Source organism: Manacus vitellinus, unplaced genomic scaffold (assembly GCF_001715985.3).
Source record: "Manacus vitellinus isolate BGI_N305 unplaced genomic scaffold, ASM171598v3 scaffold_4_pilon, whole genome shotgun sequence".
In the NCBI taxonomy this organism is placed as follows: Eukaryota; Metazoa; Chordata; class Aves; order Passeriformes; family Pipridae; genus Manacus; species Manacus vitellinus.
In genome coordinates, this window is record NW_021940604.1 from 14,892,535 (window position 1) to 14,912,365 (window position 19,831).

A 19,831-nucleotide genomic window follows, 5' to 3' on the forward strand; every position below is an offset into this window, starting at 1 on the left:
ACTATAGTTTTGAGAAAGTGGTTTTGACATTTTGTGGGCATCGTTTGTCACACTATCCTTGAGGGAAAGTCCACAGACATCCAAACATGGTTTTTGGTGAAACCTTTCCTCCCTGTACTGTAAGGCCCTGGCAACTCAAGGAGAGTCAAGACTCAGACTCTTGAAATCTCCCCCAGTTAGCGAAGACTCAATGTCCAAGATGAGGCCAAGACCCAGTTTCTGGTAATGAACTCTGATGGGACTACGGATGTGAGCCCCACAGCCCCACTGGTCCAGGATTACCCTGGGGCAAGCTTGCATCAGGAGAAAGCATCGACTATTGGCAGTGATGATAATCACTGGTATCAATCAAAGGTAATATCCTTTGCCAGGACCTAGTATCCTTTGCTCTACAGCAAGTAAGTAAGCTAGGCTTATTTAAGTCACCTGAAATCATGTTTAATCTATTAGCATATCAGTGATTTTGCATTACATTTGCAGCGGAGAATGTGCCAGGCCTGCTCAGCTCCTGCCTTCCAGTTCCAGGGCACTAACAAGAAGTACTCTTTATGATCATCTGAGTGTATCCACACAGCATTGCTTTTCCATGCTGCATTTCAAGAACTAGCAGTTCTCCTCTTCCAAAACCAAACTGCTTATTTAGATGAAATTTCATCAAGACTCTTGTGGTCATTGTAGATGTGCATCAGTAAGAAATGACACAGCCCTTGTTGGACAACAGCAAACACTCACTGGCTTATGTATATAAGGACAAGGGAGTGCTAGGTCATATTTAATTTGCCCTTACCACACTGACCATAATTCCATGTAACCAGAAGAAAACATTGCATGATGGGGAAAACAGGCAGACCACAAACTAAGTATACACCACAAAATCCAGTACAGCATGTTGAGTAAGCAGATGTCACAGGAAGGAAAGTACAATATAATGTAGGTACTGAAAACCTTCAACTGACATTTGCTCTTCTTTATTTCTGTCTAAAGATCTCTAATACCTGGCTTCATGATCTTATTTTTTATTCTTTCCAAGATAAAATGGAAAGCTTTTATCTGCAATTCTCTGAAAGACATTTTTCCCCTGTTCAGAAAAACGGGTATCTTCTTGTTACAGGTGAATTAATGTTCATCTGGTAGATGATTTCTGACCAACCAACCATTGACACTTGTGGGTTACTTTAGAGAAAGTCTATTTATGACCATAGAGAAAATTACTTTTAGCTGTAATCAGCAGCAGAAACAAAAGGTTTGTCAATCTTAGGTAGCCTGAGCAGTACCTTGTCCCTTAGCAGGGAGCTAGTCTCGAAACGCAATACTAATAAAGGAAGAAGTGGCCCATAAGAGCATCAATCTTTTCTGTCCACAATCACTCATAGAAACTACAGTTTAAAATCTCAGCAGGGAGATGGATGTCAAGTACCTCATGCTTTGGAAGCACAACTTGAGAAATATTACAGGGGCTCAATTTTAAGGAGTCTTCTAAAAATCAGGCTTTGTTTTGGGCATCATAAGCTGTTCAGCATTACCAGCCAGATGCTAAGATCTTGGGCAGATAGTACATCGTCCCATAAGCAATATGTACTTCTTTACAATAGGAACTCAATCTGCTGTTTGTAATGCTCGGCATTCTAACCTCAATTAAATACACCAAGTAATCTGCAGGATATGTCTCTGAGCATGCTTACATGGTAATAATGATGTTAAAGTAGAATGGCCATATGATTTATTATGTCTTGTGAAATAAAGCAAAGCCAATCTACTACCACAGGAAGCACCATCACAGTAGAAAATGGAAACAAGAAAAAATTAAATACCACCCAGGCCTGGTTTAAACATGCAAACTTTCTAATAAAATATCAGAACCAGATGCTGCTAAAGATGAGTGATAATTAAAGAAGATAAATTAAAGAAATGTTTTTCCAGGGAATGACTCTACTGCACACAAATTGTTTCAGCATGGGGAAAAATATATAATAAAATTACTGCTGCTGCCTGTTTTCAAAAGTTTCCATTAATAAGTGAAGGCAGGTTCCCTGCTAAATTCCCTTATATCCAGGCTCCCTCTTTGCCTCTGTTGGTTTAATCTCAGTGTGGTTTAGCAGAGTGAGCAGAGGACTGAGCGCCAAGAACTCGGTTCCAACACTGACTCACTGTGTGGGCTCCCTTATGTCATGCTCCAGGCAGGTCAGCCCTGAAAAGCATATCTCTAAAAATGGTCCTGAGGGGTCCAGAGCCTGACAATCTCCCTACTCTTGTGTCAGATGCGCACAGTTCACCAGAGGTTTTCCTCTGACCGCCAGCCCAGCAAACTGATCTCGGGGTAAGATGGTGTAATTTGATTTTTTTTTTTTTTGGCTTGGTGTCTCATCACAAGGAATTAGTACACTGGAAGCCAAATTATGCAGGCACCTGTGCAAACTCACGGCAGGAAACATGGCTGGAGCATTGCAGATAAAGGGTGGATTCAGCAGACCCACTAAGACCACCCTGGAGCTTTATGTGCCTGTGTATAAACTCATCTTAGTCCAGGCTGTTGTTAAGCTTCATTTTAGCTAAACACAACATGGTGTTTAAGCCCCTCAAAGACTTTTAATTTTTTTTAGATTTCTCGCATGCAGCAAAGTGCCTATCTAATTGTCAAAGGCATTTTTGTAGCAAATAAAATAACGTGCTGCACCAGAAGAGGAAAAGAATAAAATGAAACCACGTAAATACATGGCCTACTTCCCTTTTAACCACATGTTCCCCAGGCTCATAACCTCTGCAAAAGCCTATGAGGAATAATGTGGTTTGCAGTGTGCCTGTAAGGTCAACAAATCTGGCCTGTTTCAGGCTGAACAAGGGCTCAGACACAGGATCAGGTTCCCCTTGCTTACCGAGTGTCTGTGTGAGCACTTTGCTTCGCACACAGCAAGCGAAAGGTGAGACAGTGTGGCCTCAACCCACCTCATGTGGGTTTGTGTTCCTGGGCTCCGCTTCCCGTGGCTGAGGCACTGAGAGGACACGCACGGTGGTTCACTGCAGTTCGACTGCCTCTCACAAACCGGGGTAACACAGCTGCATGTCTTGTGTGCAACTGTGAAAGCAAAGGGAGCATCGTGAAGGACACTGGGCTCACAGCTCTTTCTCCTGGATAGCAAAGTCAAATGGAATGGATGAACACACACAGAGTCAAGAACAGGGACAGGCCTCTCGAGCACGCAAGCTCCTAGCTATTTGCAGATGTTTTAGCTCAATTTAGGAATTTATCCTCGATTTGAGACTCTGTGCAAGCTAAATCTGTCCACAGGTCAGTCTGCCGGCCCCAGCCATGTGGCGAGGCCAGCTGCACTCTGCACTTCTTCCAGCCCAGCCTCCTAGGAGGGAGGCTGCTGCTGCTGTGCTGTGCAGGCACAGGGGGACAAGGGCTGTGGATGACGGTAGCTAGGGCTGATTCCAAAACAGTAACAGGCATGTTCTGCAGGCCAGACCCAGAGACAGAAGAGCAATGCTGATCACAGCTCTCCTTTAGTCCTTTAAAAAGTACATTTATTAAGACCCTCTACCCACTGCACTTTGAAACTCTAAATAAGAAGTGCTGGTTATGTATCTCACAGGGAGACTGGTGATCTCTCCTTGATCTCTGCTCCAGTCCTCATGCTACCAATGCTGCAGGGCATCTGCCCCCAAATCATGCTTCTCACCAGCTGGACAGACTTCCCTGGACACGCTGAATACAAGATTCAGTGGGAAAAGAAGAGGAGGGGAGGAGAGGGGAGGGGAGGGAAAGGTTTGGGAAGGAAAGGGAAAGGGAAAGGGAAAGGGAAAGGGAAAGGGAAAGGGAAAGGGAAAGGAAAAGGAAAAGGAAAAGGAAAAGNGGAAAAGGAAAAGGAAAAGGAAAAGGAAAAGGAAAAGGAAAAGGAAAAGGAAAAGGAAAAGGAAAAGGAAAAGGAAAAGGAAAAGGAAAAGGAAAAGGAGGAAAGGAGTCATGAAATGGGGTGTGTAATTTATATATGAGGGAAAGTTTAAACCAGTGTGATTGGCAAGAATACAACGTTACTAAAAGCCAGAGACACGCTAATTGGTGAGTAATTTAAGTAAACTCTTGATCTTGTAAGTTCGCCAGTTTTCAATTTTCACTTTTGCTTGCAAACAGCTCAGAAAATAAGACTTAACCAGAAACGCATGATCAGTGACTTTTTCATCCATTTTTTTAGCACTTGAGCAGTGCTCAGGTTTGACGAAGGGAACAATTACAGAGAGTTTCCCTTGACTCACCTAAGCCTCCTCCAGAGAGAGTTGGAGCAGGCCAGGTCCTATATGCTTTCCATATTTCCATTATTTCCCTTGCAGCTGCAAACCAAGATATTCTTTTCAACCATGGTCTTCACTGCTAGCAACCAGTCTTAGGTGTATGAGAAATAACCACCAGAGGCCTGTGATACCTCAGCCACGGCACTGCAGAGGTGGGGGATTCTAAATGGTCAAGCTTGGTTCAGCCCAATTTTCTGCAGTTCTTACAGCCATGCCCAGCATAGAAGCTCTGAGCTGCTCAGAAATTTGACTGACATCATCAGCTTGCTGACAGTAAAGGAATGTGACTGTTGTCTAATGATTCAAAGATGAGTTTAGTTCAACAACTCATGTAAAGGAACAAAAAAAGAAAGCTTTTATCCCATTATCCCATTTATCCTTTATTATTTGGGCTGTAGTGAAGGCAAATTTGACAGTGTAGCCAAAATAGGTATCCCTGCCCATCCACTCTGCTCCTCTGCCACAGGTTAAGACGGTCTTGTCCTCTGAAAGAAGCACCATTGTCTGCTGGCCGATCCTCAGCTGCCGCAATAGAGGGCTCCTTCTTCCCCTCAGAGAGAGCATCAGGAAGCAGGCACAGGCTATTCCTCATTAAGAAAAATATTTACTTTACAAGCACTGAAATAAAATTTGGAAAAGTGAAAAATAATATTTATTTTGATGATGTTAAATTGCATTAAAGTCGAAAGTGAAAATTAGATGCATGCACATACACCAAAGGCATTATTCACTAATCATAGGAACATAAAAGAACTGGAAAATACCCTCCTTCACTGCCAGTAGGAAGGTTGATCTGGAATAAATTACAGGCAAAATGTATAATTAAGCAAGCTATTATTATCCAGTGTCTTAGCAGATGCTGACCTAGTTTATGGTGATTGGGATAAGAATTTGAGATTTGATTTCATAGCTATGTCTATGATGCCTTGGACCTGTTGTACTGCCCCAGAAATTCCCAGTATGCTAGCACTGGTATCTAAGTGTGGTGCTCATGGATTCCTGTCCTCCTCAGCTGCTTTAGCTTCTTGGAAAAGAGAAATGATTTCACTGATCTGTCTGCCAGCCTGCATACTTGAAACCTGTGTTTAATTACTTTGAAGAAGCTTTAATATTCTACCAGTACAAGGAGAGGGGACCTTCCACTGAAGTGCTATTCTCTTATTTTTTATTTTTTGCAGGTTTAGGCTTGTGGCTTAGTTACTGAAACAATAATTCTGTTGAAAATATCCTTGGCATGAGAGATGAGCTGCCAAAGTGTTATGGGCACAGTAATTTGTATATAGAAATGAGGATCCAGGGAACAACATGAACATCAGTGTCTGGAGGGGCTTATGATTAAAACATTATGCTGAGCTTTTATGATTTCTACAGCTAATTAGCAAGATTTACAAGCATCTAACAAAAACCAAGGCTGAACACAGTAATGATCCTTATTTTCGACTTGAAGCAGAAAACTATTGGGTTCTAAAATAGCAGGGAAAGGAAGAGGAAAAACACCCTTATCTTTTAATTTGCCCATAATTTAGGCTAATTGCTTCTCTTTTCCATAGGATGAGTGGATGTCTCTCAGGTGGCAACTATGAAGACTGTGACTTACATTGATGGCAAAACCTTGTTGATTTAACAGAGAAAAGGTTTCCTGCTGTTTTGTTATGGTTTCAGACTAGCACTGGTTTTTGTTTTCCAGCAGTGTAGTGGAGGAATGCGAGGTGTCTGAAAAAGCCACTTCCACCAATATATACTTGGTTGATTCTGTTCCCCTGAGGTGCAAAAGGAAAAGGAGGAGGGTGGGGGGGAAAGAAAAAATACTAAGTTACTCTGTGGAGCAATGAAGGGCTTAGTCTGCAGCCGTAGACTGCAAGGGCCTCTGCTGCTCCCAGGAGGGCTTCTGGCCAGCAGCGCAAGGAGGGGGTGTGTATGACCCCAGCCCTTCCCCTACAATTTTTGTATTTTCAGAAGCCCAAACATCCTCATGTAGTCACAGACTGAAAACCCCTGGCCAGCATTGTAAAACTTGTCTATTTTGCCTGAACAAACCTTTCAGCCAGAAAAGGAGACACTCTCCAGAAAATGTGATTGCATGGACATCTCATTGCACAGGATGAGCCTTGCTCAAATTGAGATGAAAAACAATGATTGTTACTGAAGCCAGTGGCAAAGGAATTGCTCCAATACAGACCCATAGCAACTGCAGTCACATGTGGTGACTGATTTTGTGGTGATTGCAGCTAGCTCCTGTGTGCAGAACAGCTGAGATTTCACCCAGAACACAGTTGGTTGTTTTGGCCAGGGTGTCCCTTGTCCAGGTTTGCCTTTGGGAAGAGAGTCTCCAGCCACTGTGGGCATTGCCCTTTCCCAGCATCTGCATAGGGCACCTCTCCTGTTTCTAGCCAGGAATACAAGGACCACGGTTGGGTCTGCACTCCCCTGGCTGGGAATTGTGACTGAGAGCCTCACTGGGCCCTCAGCTGCCTGGGCAGCAGTGCTGCCCTTGGAATAGCGCTACATGTAGGGAGATATGCTGTTTGTACAGCCACCTGAGGCAAACTTGACCTTCAGAGGGCTGTAATCCATTTTTTCATGGAGGCAAACTTCTACTGGCAGGCACACCTTCCCATATCCCTGGGAAGTGCTGTACCAACTGTAGGTCGCCACAATGTAATAGTTAAAAATACATAGCTAGTGTGACCACAAAATTCCACTTATAAAGTTCCATCTATTTATGCTAGAGATATACAGCATATCTCTGCTTAGAGATATACAAATACTAATATGCCACACTTTGGAGTATACTAGCATTTTATCCTTGTTAATGAACCACTGTCATCACCTCCTTCAGTATTTTTTTTCTCGTTCCTGTATTCCTAGACAGTTGGCCTAAATAGGTATAATGGGATAATTTCCACTCCAGTAATGGTTTGGCACTTACATTATACAGTGCTTGGTAGGTGACGCATCATTAAGACAGAATCTGATGAAGCTTATGGTGAGTCCCACACTGGAGTCATGCCATACTCTCCATTTTCACCTCCAAAGCCAGTCCATTTTTCTGGTGACATGGAGTGGGAGCAATTACACAGAAACATTTTTGGAGAGTTTCTGGTCTAACATTAGATTGGAAGGATAAGCCAGAGAACTTTCACTGAAGTGGTACCTTGGCCAGAGGTGCTTCAGACTATGAGAATGTCACGTTGGCACCTCCTACTGCAAAATGTCCAGTGACAGGAACATCAGCAGAGCTTGACCTCACCATATAAAGCCAGGGTGTGTATGGGTACAAAGCTCTCAAAACAAGGCTGTGTGTGAAAGGATCTCATGCTGCTGTAAAAAGGAAAGTGGAAAAAAGGCCTGGCTTGGGCAGCATTGCTGGGATGCCAGCAGAGCTTGGACTAGTACCTGTAGCAGTGGGAGGGGACTAGGGCAGGGGGTACCCTGTCACAGGTAGCCCCCTGCATTCTTCATCCTCCAGCACAAAGAGCGGAGTCCTCCCAGCTTCCTTTACAGGTGTGCAGGGAAACGGGGGAACAACAGGCTGCTGGGGCTCTCTTCCCAAGCATGTGCGCTCCAGATGGGCCAGGAGTGAAAGCCAGTCAATACGGAATATTATTTATAATAACAATAATAACAATATTAATAACATAAGAACATCTGGTAGCATTTTTTGCCTCCATCTGGTAGGCTGGAGGCAGAGCATCCGGGTGACATGACAATCGGTATTTCTGTTTTCAATTTAGTCCCAGCTCAGCTGCTGCAGTTACTCAGAGAAAGGCGCTTCCAGGGACATGTCTCTGGCTCCTGGCTCGGCTGGCCCCGCAGGTGTCCCACCACTAACAGCAGAAGCACCTAAGATCAGCCATGCCTAGGTTTCCTTTATTGGCTGTTTCATAAGAGATTGCAAGGGGCTTTTTACGCTTCCATGGCTCCTTTCCATCTCATCCTGTGAGGAAGTTGCCCAACTGCAACGATGTGCGGTTTCAGACAGAAAACAAAAGCTAGCTGCTTTGAAATCAAACCAGAAACAGCCTTATTACACATTTCACGCTATTGAAAGTATATTGGACTAAATACATATTTGAAATATTTTGGTATTATTTTGAATTCTGAGGCTTTCAAATTTGTCCAGTAAATATATCACTTCCACCTACAAAGATTTCAGACATGCAACTAGCATCTAGCCTAAGAAATTAATGCTGTGGTTAAGAACAGTCCTCTAGTTTTTCTTTCCTAATTATACTGACAGAAAACTAAAAGCAAAATTATCACGGAAGCTGCAGTTGTTGCTCCTAAAGTGCATACAGATAGTTGCATTAGGAACATCCATCCTGCTCATCATTAGTTTCTCCCAGCAAATTCTAGGCTGGGGAGCGGATTTCTTTGGGATCTAGTGAAGTGGGTGGATTCCCCAGTCATGGAACAGTTGAAGCATTGCACAGACTCTCATCTGCTATAAATTTACACATGATGACAAACTTAAAAGGTGCACTATTAAAACTTCATGTTCAAGAATAATGTTCATTTAAGTATTTGAGCATTCTCTCTGAAGTCATTAAAGACTGAGGTTTACGTAAAGCAAATGAAGTGTTCCCCTTATGCCTTCAGAGGCATGTATCCTGTTCCTGTCCTTGGGGTCAGCCAGCTCTGCACGTACACTCAAGGACAAACGAGGCTTCAACACTCACTATATTATCAAATTTGCATATGAAGTAGCAAAAAAACTGGTGATAAACAGAAAATCCAGACCTTTGGCTCAGCACTTGTCCAGTTATTAAAATCAGTTGCTTTAGATGGCATCTGAAATTAATCCATTTCTCCTAATGCACTTTCCACAGTACTCTGTGAATAATAGCTTAGAGTAAATCTAATTATGCAGCTTGACCTCCTAGTTTATGCAGCTGAATTTATAAGGCAATGCAAGGCTGCTCCAATCATCTTTGCTCTTTGCTGTGATCCTTAAAGTCTGTAAGATGAAAATTTCAATAATGCAGCACTATTTATAACAGACAAAAGCTAGGAATTTGGGTTAATTCTACCTCCAGCCTTATTTTATTCCCCACAGAGGTTCCCTGTTGTCACAAATATTATTAGCATATGAAATCTGCTGACTGCTAAAGTATGGGGAATTCCAATACTGAAGGAATTCCATACCTTAAATCTAATACAATTTCTAAAGCAGACTCTCTTCTAATGTATATTGTAAAGCTCTCCTGGTTGGTTCAACACTTAGTGAAAGTAGCTGGGAGCCTGGAGCTCTGGCATACAAACAGAGGGCCACAATTCCATCTCTTGGCCTGGAGAGGCAGTTGCTCCCTTTCTTTTTGGAGATGCTTGTGATGCCACCAAAGTGGGGCCCCAACATTTGCCTTTTTTCAGAATCTCATGGCTGGCCCCGAGTGCAGTGATTACATTACAGGGCAGAACACAAACAGACTAGAAATCTGGCCACTGAGCAGCCAGAAGAAATGGAGAGGAAGCAGAGTGGAAACGAGCAGACTTGGGAAAAGGAAACTGGGAAGGAACAAAGAGAGAGCTGTAATCAGAAATCATCTGAAGCAATGCTGTTAATACATTATGCATAACAATGTCCTTGAGGACAGCCCAGGACTCTCAGCTTGGGCCAGGGAACTGTCAGCTAGAAAGGAGTAAGTTGTTACATAGGTTCATGCTATTAATAGTGACAATGCTCAGTAAATCTTACCTTGTGTGACGTAAACAAGTTTTTATTCCTGTGGCTCGGGACAAGTCCTTCTAAATCCAGAATTTACTGTCTCCCAGTTACACAGACCAGAGGTCCAGCTTTGCAGGCAGAAGTGAAGCACCATGATACTGAGCACTGCACTGGGTGCATCCATTTTTAGCATAAATAGGTATGATTCACCTTCCTCTTGCAAGATGTTGACCTTCTCTGTTCAGTTTCTCCTCCCCTTCCCACATTATACTTCTCCAGAATGAACTCTTCCCTCCCTCCTGTAGCGCATTCCCTCGCACACAAGCTCTTTTGCTTTATGTGAACTCAAGTATTTGTGACAGTCAACTGGGAGGGGGACAAGTGGTTCCTACCTTTGTCTGAAAGATTTGGTGCAGCAGGAGGGTGGGAACTACATTTCCACAGTTGCTAGAGAGGTCTTGCAGCCTGAAGAGACAGCCTTACCTCTTCCAGTGCTTCCTCCAAATATGATAATTAAATCCTCAAACCCAAAGATGACAGCTTCAATGGGGAGACTGAAGTCCACAATCGCAAAGCTTTCTAAACCCCTTTCTCCTACAAGGTGTGTTAAAGAGCCCTGGTTCTCCCTGGCAAAGGGGGGTGTCTGTGTGTGTGTCTCTGTGTGTGTGTGTCTGTGTGTGTGTGTGCATATGTGTTCAAACTGTGTGTCCCATAGACTGGGTAAGCAGGTAGAGCTGGAACTGAAAGAGGACAGTCTCAGATTAGATATGAGGAAGAAATTATTTACTGTGAGGTTGGTGAGACACTTGAATAGGTTGCTCACAGAATCTGTGAATGCCTCATCCCTGGAAGCATTCAAGATCAGGTTGGATGGGGCTTTGAGCAATCTTGTCTAGTTGATCTAGAATATGCTCCTACCCATGGTATGGGGCTTAGAACAAGATGATCTTTAAGGTCCCTCCAACCCAAACCACTCTGTGATTCTAAGAAATACCTTCTCAGTCCTTCACAATGTGCCTTACTTTATCATCAGAGGGAAGCAGAGAGTCAGTCAGCCAGTCTTTAAATACCGATGCAGAGGATACTTCAATTTATTTTTGTTGGTTTATGCCTTTTTCCAATGGTTGCCTTTGAGCATCACTCACAGACAAGAACTTTCCTCTCCTTCCAGGCCAAAAAAAGAAAAAGCTCTTTCCCCAAAAAGGTCTGGAGAAGAACAGATACAGTCTACCGAGCAATTAAATTTGAGAGTTTCCAAGAACTGCAGGATTTTCCAAGCATCAATACCTGCAAATTTGGTTCAACATTCAGACTTGTTCTTCAGCAAAGAAAAAATGTTGACTAGATTTACCTTTGGTTTCCAAATTTAATTTATGGGCTCCCTGAGCACTGAAATACTTGGCACTTCCACCTACGTAATTCTGAGTGCTTTGGCCAGGGGACCATGGATTACTCTGTATTCTCAAAGAGGATGCGGCTGGAAGCAAAGTTCCCTTCTGACATCAGGTTAGAGCTGCCGTTAGTGAGCTGACGGCTCGTGCTATGGGGGAAGGAAGAGAAATATTTCCTGGATTCATAAAGAAAGGACCCCGGAGTGGTCAGTAAATGGGAGAAGAAGTGAAGATGACTAGTGTTGTATTGATTGCTGTCAGCAAGCAACTCAGACCACAGTCCCTTCCAAACTCTTTTTAAGGAAAAACAAAAGACTAGGAAACAGAAGCCATCCAGCCCAGTAAATCAGGATGGACAGTCCACTGCTACACTGGGTAAATGAGCTGGTCCAGTTCCTACAACAAAATAGCAGAAGCTGGAAGGCTAAGCCCACTTAACTTCAACCACCTTTTGCTAATGTGGGACCTTAAACCACACATTTTGGGGGATCAAGAAACAAGAGGGCTACTGGTTGCATTACAATGAACAAAATAAGCAGCAAAGTACTGCATGTGGGTAATAAAAATAATAGCCAGTGGGAAACATGAGGAATCACTTAAATGATGCAAGAGAAACGATATACATCTGAGTATATTTTTTCATAGGCAAACAGATGAAAACTGGTCCTCCAGCAAAGCTGGGGTACAGCCAGGGACTTAGATGTTGCAATGTTTTAATTTGCAGATTTCCTGTTGCCTAGCAGACTCCTCAGCCAGGAATTAGACACTCAAGATACAATTCCCAGGGAGAATTAGGTGCCTTAGAATAGTATTCCTAGAAACCAGCACACTGATCATGAAGTTATTTACACTGCCCTGGAGAAACCACAGCAGAAGAGAATGGGACCACAGTCAGAGACAGCAAAAATATCTCTCTGCTTAGTCTGAATCTCCTCCTGATGGAAGGTGTTTACGCCCAGGTAACTCTTTGTCACATAAGGATACGTTGCTCTTTCTTCACCTCCCATTGCCTCCAGTATTTCAGTGGCTAGATCATTCTCCACAAAGAACTCTGCCAGAAATTGACCTTCTCCTTTTGCCCTCTTATTAAGTGTACATGAGTAATATTTATGTGAAATCACCTGAGAGATACATCCAAGAAACAACTATCCCAAAGAATATTTATGTGATTTTTCCAGCTAACAGTAAAATGTCTCTGCATAAGCAGAATCTGTTTAGGTAATCTTATCATTCAGACAGCTGTATACTGCTTGCAAGCAATCTCTCCACTGATTTCAGTTTGTCTGCAGATCTTAAAGCATTGAAGAAACCTGCTTTAAAATAATTAAAATATACTTCTCATTGTCCAATTTAGAATAATCTTGACAGTCTAGCCTTAGAAAAACATTTTGAAATTGGCATGAATTATATATGCTTTAGACTTGTATTAGGGATCTTTTAAAATTTAAGATAAAAGTGCACTAAGTAATTTTCAATGCAGCATCACTCCCAGTCTCAGATTCAGCAGATTTCTGTCTCTAGGCTGCCGGTGAAACTTTCTTTCTGTAGGCGAGTAATTTTCATTAGTTCCTTATTTAACTCTTTAAGACAGGCTTCCCTACTAGATAACCACTGCAATTTGAAACCACAGGAAAGCAAACTGCAAACCTCTTTGCCCAGAATGACTGCAAACATGCTAGCAAACATGCACTCAATAAACAAAACAACCTTTAAGTTAATGAGGACGCATGCCAATAGCCATCGTGTTTTCTGCTATGTGAATATCCTAGACTGAAAGGATTGAGATAAGTAGGACTCAAACAGTGCTGGTGATGTAGACATTTGACTTAACAGTTAATGGAATGTGCTTCAGAACAATCTACTGAAACTGGTATGAGTAAAAAGAATAAAAAACCAGATTATTTTTCTGACCATACAAGACCATCTCCCACCTCTCAACAGTACCCCAGACTACCCCCCTGTTATAGTTAAAGTTATGTGGGATATTATTAGTGGCAAAACTCTGTTGAATAAACAGGACCCACTTAGCAATCAGCTGGACAAAACAATAGCAAATAGACCACAGAAACAATAATCCTGTGCTGGCAGAGATGGACACTGGATGATATAATTGACCTTCTGCATTTGAACCTTGTCATCTATCACTGGCTATGGGCTGCTGAAGAATGAAAAATGTGTAAGATGAAAACAGGTTTAACAATGGAAAAAGAAAACACAAATGCAAATGCAGAGTGAATACGATTGCTCAAGATGCAAATTATAACCAGATCCAGAGACAGATTAAGAAATGATGAGTATACTTAGAGTGCCAGGCTCCAAATAGTAGGTTACTGTAATGCCTCCTTTTTAACCCCACTCAGACACTGAGACAGCAGTAAACTTCATTTGCAGGATTTGGCTCTCCCCATGTTCAGGACATAGGTAGAAATACACATTCAAAGCTCCAGTTTTACTTCTAGGTCTACAGCACTTTAGAGGCAACAACCTAGACTTCATTTTTCAATAGGAAGAGTCACAGAAAGTAGCTCATTTCATCTGAGGCAGTTGAAGGCTGGATAAAACCTGTGTATGGCATAACTAACAGATCCCCTCTGAATACAGCTCTATAAACCCTGATTTCCCAGAGTTTATACTAGAAGCTATGTGAATGCTAGTGCTGCCATTAGCTGAAAAAGTACCTTGGATTTCTACTATAAGCACTCTGAAAATCTTTGATTCGTAGACCAAGTTAAAGTTAATCTGTGTTTCTTCCATCTCTGCAGCCAGTTCCATTAGGTTAGACAGGGCCTGAGGACAACAGCATGCTAAGTGCTTCTCAACAATCTCACTCCTTCAAGATTCTCCATCTCTTTTCCCAGGCCCATCTCAGGCACATCATCTCCTCAGGCAAAATTCAGAAAAAGAGACTGTTCTCCTGCTCTAGAATTGTTTCTCCTCCCTTTCTTTGGGAAACAATGGACTTGCTCCCCAATTCCTGGTAAAGAAGCAACTCTAATGCATCCCCACTTTGTGATGAAGCTCAAATGCAGAAACTTTATAAAGGAAAGAAAAGCAGTAAAAGTACTCATGAGAAGCCACAGCTCTGCTCTCTTTCATCTCTGCTGCTCGGCTCAAGGTCCACAGAGCACCAGGGTTTCTACAATATCAGGAGGTGGCTGGTAAAATGACTACACCTTGCTTCAAACAGACCCACAGCTTCCAAGCAGGTTTGCTGACAAGCATCACCACCTGCTAGAGAAAACAGTGGGAGCCAGTCCCTCAGCCATCAGTTTTTAAGGGTTGGCAGGACCTACTGGAAGGCATAAAGACATTTTTATTATCAACATGTCTAATCAAATCGTTCGATTACAAGATTAACCTAGGATTTTGCAAAGTGATTAGCTTGATTGCCAAAGATTTTCTTACTTATTACTGACCCTTTTTTTCCAACAAAGAGAGGGATTCAGAAAGGTTCATAGATTTTATAAGACTACACCATTCTTCAATTAAGAAAGGTTGAGAAATACCACCCTTTTTCAAACTATTCAAAGACATTACAAATCCCGCTGCTCTCTGCCATATGATTTTCAAAGCAAGATTAAGAAGGGAAAAATATAACCTTAAAACATACAGCTCAACCTCTCCTAAGATCTTTGCCGCAATAGAAATGGAGTTGAATGTATATGAGTGACCGTCTGTTTTGAAGTTTTACAATTTATTCTCTTACAAGTAGAATTAATAATAAGTTTAGGTTCATTTTATTCTTCAGACTCTTGCTGTCCTCTGACTCTAACAAAATGTCCCCTAATCTCAGAATTACCCCAACAGCTCTAATAAGCTGTTACAGGTCTCTGTTGAACAATTTCTTTGCAAATCAGATTAACACAGAATAATTTCCTTGGCCAAGAAAACCAAGAACTCAGCCAAGAAAAGAAAGAAAAAAAACCCCAAACCTTTCCCCTAAATTTTCATGCAAACACACAACTGTAATAATATTTGAGCATATTTTATCATCAAAATCAACTACTTCATTCTTAAACAACTTACAATATCTAGCCAGTCATCCAACTAAACTGCTGGTCTGTCCAAATAATTAGTCATATTTTAAACCAAAGATAACAAGCAAGATCATGGTTTCCATAATAAATAAATCGATCATTTTAGTAGAAACCATACTTTGTATCTGTTTCTCCAATGTATATATGTTATCGTATGTATTTCGAGGTAGTTAATACTCAGATTACAACTACTGGAGAACAGAAAAGAAACTGAGGTTGGCATAGATCCTACCTCATCCTGAGTTTCTGCTTCTGGGGCAGGAGACAGGAAAATGAAAGGTCTCAGTAAACTTCAGTCTGTCATAAGTAATGAGTAGGAAAGAGGAAGGGGAACCCACAAAGAAATCAAAACAAGATGAGACACTGAGATTTCAAACTCCCTTCTAATTTATGTAAACAGAGGCTATTTCCTTTGGGTTTAAATCTCTACCCCACCTTATTGATGTGTTGTACTTTACAAGTAGAGGTCCTAAGCATTTACTTGACTGAATAACCACAGTATGTTGCCAGAAGAAGAGTGATCACCAGGAGAACTCAGGTCACCATTGATCAGCCCAAGAAACTGGCTGCTCTACCACCTGCTAAAGGGTGAGTGATTTTACTGGCATGAAGCAGACACGTCTGGAGACAAGGACATGGCACATTTTGGTCCTTCCAGGCCCTGCATCTCAGGGCAGAACGTCCTGCTTTGCCAGAAGAGGTATCCACAACATAAAATAAAGCAGATGGCCTCCCGCTGCAGTGGGGAGAAGGCAAGAATGTGTGTCTGTCATGGCCTGAGGCACCCAGGCACAGAATCCCTTCCCCTCTACCTGCCCATCTGGGCACGTGCTCAGAGGAGGCTCGACACTGGCTGCTGGTACATCACCTCAAAGCTGGCTGCAGCAGGACTCCCTGCTCACAAGGACTGGCTGAAACAAAAACCTGGGACATTCAGAACAAAAACCCAGGCTTTGGAGTGGGGTTTTTTTGGATAGGTTTTGTTGTGGGTTTGTTGGGGTTTTTCTTCAGGCAGATATTTATGTTGCAGAGAGCACCTGAACTAACTGAAATCTAAGTAATGATGTGGGGAAGGGAGAGGGGTAGGAACAGGGAAAGGAGTGGAAAACATTGGTCATCAGTAATTCTGTACTTATAATAATTTCTAAAACTGGCTAAGCACCTAAGCATGTGCAAGACTGCATAGGCTGAAGTCTTCTTTGGATCACCTCCAAGATATTAACGCAGGTACACTTAAAATTAATGAGATTACATATTTTGTGAGATCCCATCATTTCTAGTTCAAGGTAAGAAGAGTAATTTTGGAGGGGTCAGTTGCCCTTTCTTATCCAAAGAACTCATGCCAATGTAAAATTACTAAGTGGGAGAAGAATTAAAGCATGTCACTGGAAACTGGACAGTTTAAGTCTCTGGAGATATACATCTGACTTTATAGTTCATTCTTTGATATCTTTGTTTTAAAGACTGAAAGAGTACAAGCAATTGAATACCAATTAAACAATTACAGTGTCTGCAGGGCATTTTTTCCATTACCGTTTCAATAACCTAAATGAGGTATTTTAGTTATTTCTGCAGAATCCAGATTTACAAAAACACACACACAAACACGCATGCCTGTGAATGCTGAAACCCCTGGTTTATAAAATCACATACTGCGATCAGTTCTGAGGACAACACAGCAGATTAGTTGGACACTTTTCAAACTGCTCTATCTTACTTTCCAGATGCTCAAAATCTACAAAGAAAAAGGTAACTGGTACCGAAGACTCTGGGTAGCAGGCTTACAGACTGGCAAAACGTTAAATCAAGAAGCTGTTAGGTCTCCTTTTCTCAGCCCAGACTATAAAGAGGATGTAATATTTCAAGGTAGAAGATTGTCAGGGAAGATATTTGCCTCTGCTTTTATAAATAATGTTTGGCAGCTATAGGGAAATGGACATTAGGTACTTTTCCATCTCTAGAGTCTATTATTCTAATTTCATTTAGGAATAGCACTACAGTATCCATCTGTAGCGTAGCAGTGAAGGCTAGAAAGGCAGAGAAGCACAGGCATAAAATCACAGGCTGCTGGAACAAGGCAACATGATCAGTTGTCCATATCTGGTAGCCAGTAATCTGATAGTCCAGTCTCTTACCTTTAAGACTGAAAATATCCATCATCATAGAATAGGAATTCATTTCTAGAAGAGCAAACATAAAACTTTGAAAATAATCTTCTAGGCATGTGCTGAAGGTACCTCACCACCCTGTCCTCTGTCTTTGTGCTGATGTGTTGCATCCTGTGAAGAAGGCTAAGACAGATTCTCTGAAATGTTGTGATGTTTTTCTCTTCACCTTGTCACAGCTCTGCTGAGTGATGGAGGAGAATCTGAATGGTCTGTTCTCTCTGGAGTGAGAGAATAGTGTCAACACTGCTCTAGATTTCAGATCTGGCAAAACGTGCCTGAAGGTGACACGGAAGAACAGTAAGTTTTAATGACATCTCCATTCTCATGACTTTCGTGAAGGTCTGGTATTAATAAAATAAAGCTTTCTGAAAAATTAAATGTTATTCTTGTGTGTTTCATACTGAGTATCTCAGCCCAATGCTGAGTTAAATAAGGGAGACACTTCCTTTAGATGTGGAGTAATAAGCCCCAATTACTATTTTTAATGAAATTCTATGAGTGTGCTTTAGTCCCAGCACCATCAGTGCTCACAAACTAGCAATGCTCCATACATAATTAGGCTTTCTTGACATTAGCAAACACAAATATTCATTTTTTACTTTGAAAATCCTAACACAGATGGGTCTTTTGTGGAAAAAAATCTTTCAGACAAGCTTTGAAGATAACTGCTACAATAAAGGATTGATTTTCTCAGTTTCCTAGGTCTTGATCTGTTTGCCATACTTTAGTATAAAATAAAGAGTACCTTTCTTACAACTGACAAGTCAAAGTGAATGAAACCAATTGTGCAGATTGCAACCTTTGAAGTATTACTTGAAGATCATACTAATTGCCCAGAAAAATTTAACAGCAATTGATGAATTCACTTGCACTGCTGCTCATGGTATCAAGCAGTTTTGTTTAAGAGAACATGCAGTATATTGTGGACAATTACTTTATATTTCAGCATGAATTTCCCCACTAATTTTAAAACCATTCTTTCTTTCATGTATTTTTAGTACACTGCTGTGGATCATTGGTTCTTTCCAGCCAGAAAGCAAATGAATGTAAATGGTGCCCAAAGCACTAAAATACTAAATGCTACAACAGAACCCTCCAAAATACTAGTTTCACAGGTAGATCCAGATTGAGATTTACAGGTCCAAAACATTTTGCTTCCCTGATCTCCTGGCACAGAAAAAAATCCCAGTGGACATACTGTGTGGGCTGTTTGTGATCAGCCCTAGAAGAAAAGATGGTGGAGTGGTTTGGGAGCTAGCCTGAGATTTGGGAGATGTTCATTTTCCTGCTACACTATGATGTCATGTATGACCTTGGGTACGTCACATTTCTAAAACTAGAATATCTATTTCATAAGGATCTTCTGAGGACAAATGCATTCAAGAATGCAAGACACTCAAATCATAGAATCATAGAATGATAAAATGTTTTGGGATGGAAGGGACCTTAAAGATCATCTCGTTCCAACCCCCTGAACACTTCCAGGGATGAGGCACCCACAACTTCTCTGGGCAACCTGTTCCTGTGCCTCATCAACTTTGCAGGGAAGAATTTCTTCCTAATATCTAATCTAAACCTACCTGTTTTCAGTTTAAAATTGTTACCCCTTGTCCTATCACTGCACTCCCTGATAAAGAGTCCTTCCTCATCTTTACTGTAGGTCACCTTTAGGTGGAAGGCTGCTGTAAGGTCTCTCTCGAGCCTTCTCTTCTCCAGGCTGAACAACCCCAACTCTCTCAGTCTGTCATCACAGGAGAGGTGCTCCAGCCCTCTGACCATCTTCATGGCCTTCTCTGAGCCTGGTTGAGCAGATCAATGTCTTTCTTATCTTGAGGGCCCCAGAGCTGATGGTTTACATAAATACATAAAGTAACTATGTAAGCTATGGGTTTAGAAGCTCCTAGGATAAGAAGTCCTAGGCTCCCCTGCAATTTGTAGAAAGAATGGCCACAGCACCGTATAGAAGGAGTTTTAACCCTCCTTTCCCAAAGGCAGATGTTCCACACAGGAAGATGTTCCCAGCCTCAGATGAATGTGTATTTGCATTTCACACACAGAAACCACCTTCTGCTTCAGGCAGGATATAAAATCTGGGTTACCCAATGCAGTCACAGCTGCTCTGTCACTCTGGTACTGCTTCATCATCTCAGCATACAGGGTACAAACGTCCCCACATGGCATCTCATTCCAAACACCTCCCAAAACTCTGTGTGCTGCTGTTTTCTTGCTAGGTGTTGCTACACAACACTGCTGCTTCTCCATATTATTCAGGGTGGAATT

The 19,831-nt window shown here is 41.9% G+C and overlaps 1 protein-coding gene across 2 annotated transcripts in view; it reads right to left on the reverse strand.

Annotated features, from left to right (window-relative positions):
• The window catches only part of TRMT11 (tRNA methyltransferase 11 homolog), a 99,039-nt gene that overhangs the window by 43,822 nt on the left and 35,386 nt on the right, over positions 1-19,831 (reverse strand). The window contains exon 12 of one of the 2 annotated variants that reach the window (XM_025895670.1): positions 4,645-4,871. The exons of the other annotated variant lie outside the window; for it this stretch is intronic. Coding sequence (XP_025751455.1) covers positions 4,854-4,871 — 18 coding nt within the window. The 3' untranslated portion in view covers positions 4,645-4,853. Of the gene's footprint in view, positions 1-4,644; positions 4,872-19,831 lie in introns of those variants that run through there. 2 annotated transcript variants of the gene reach the window in all.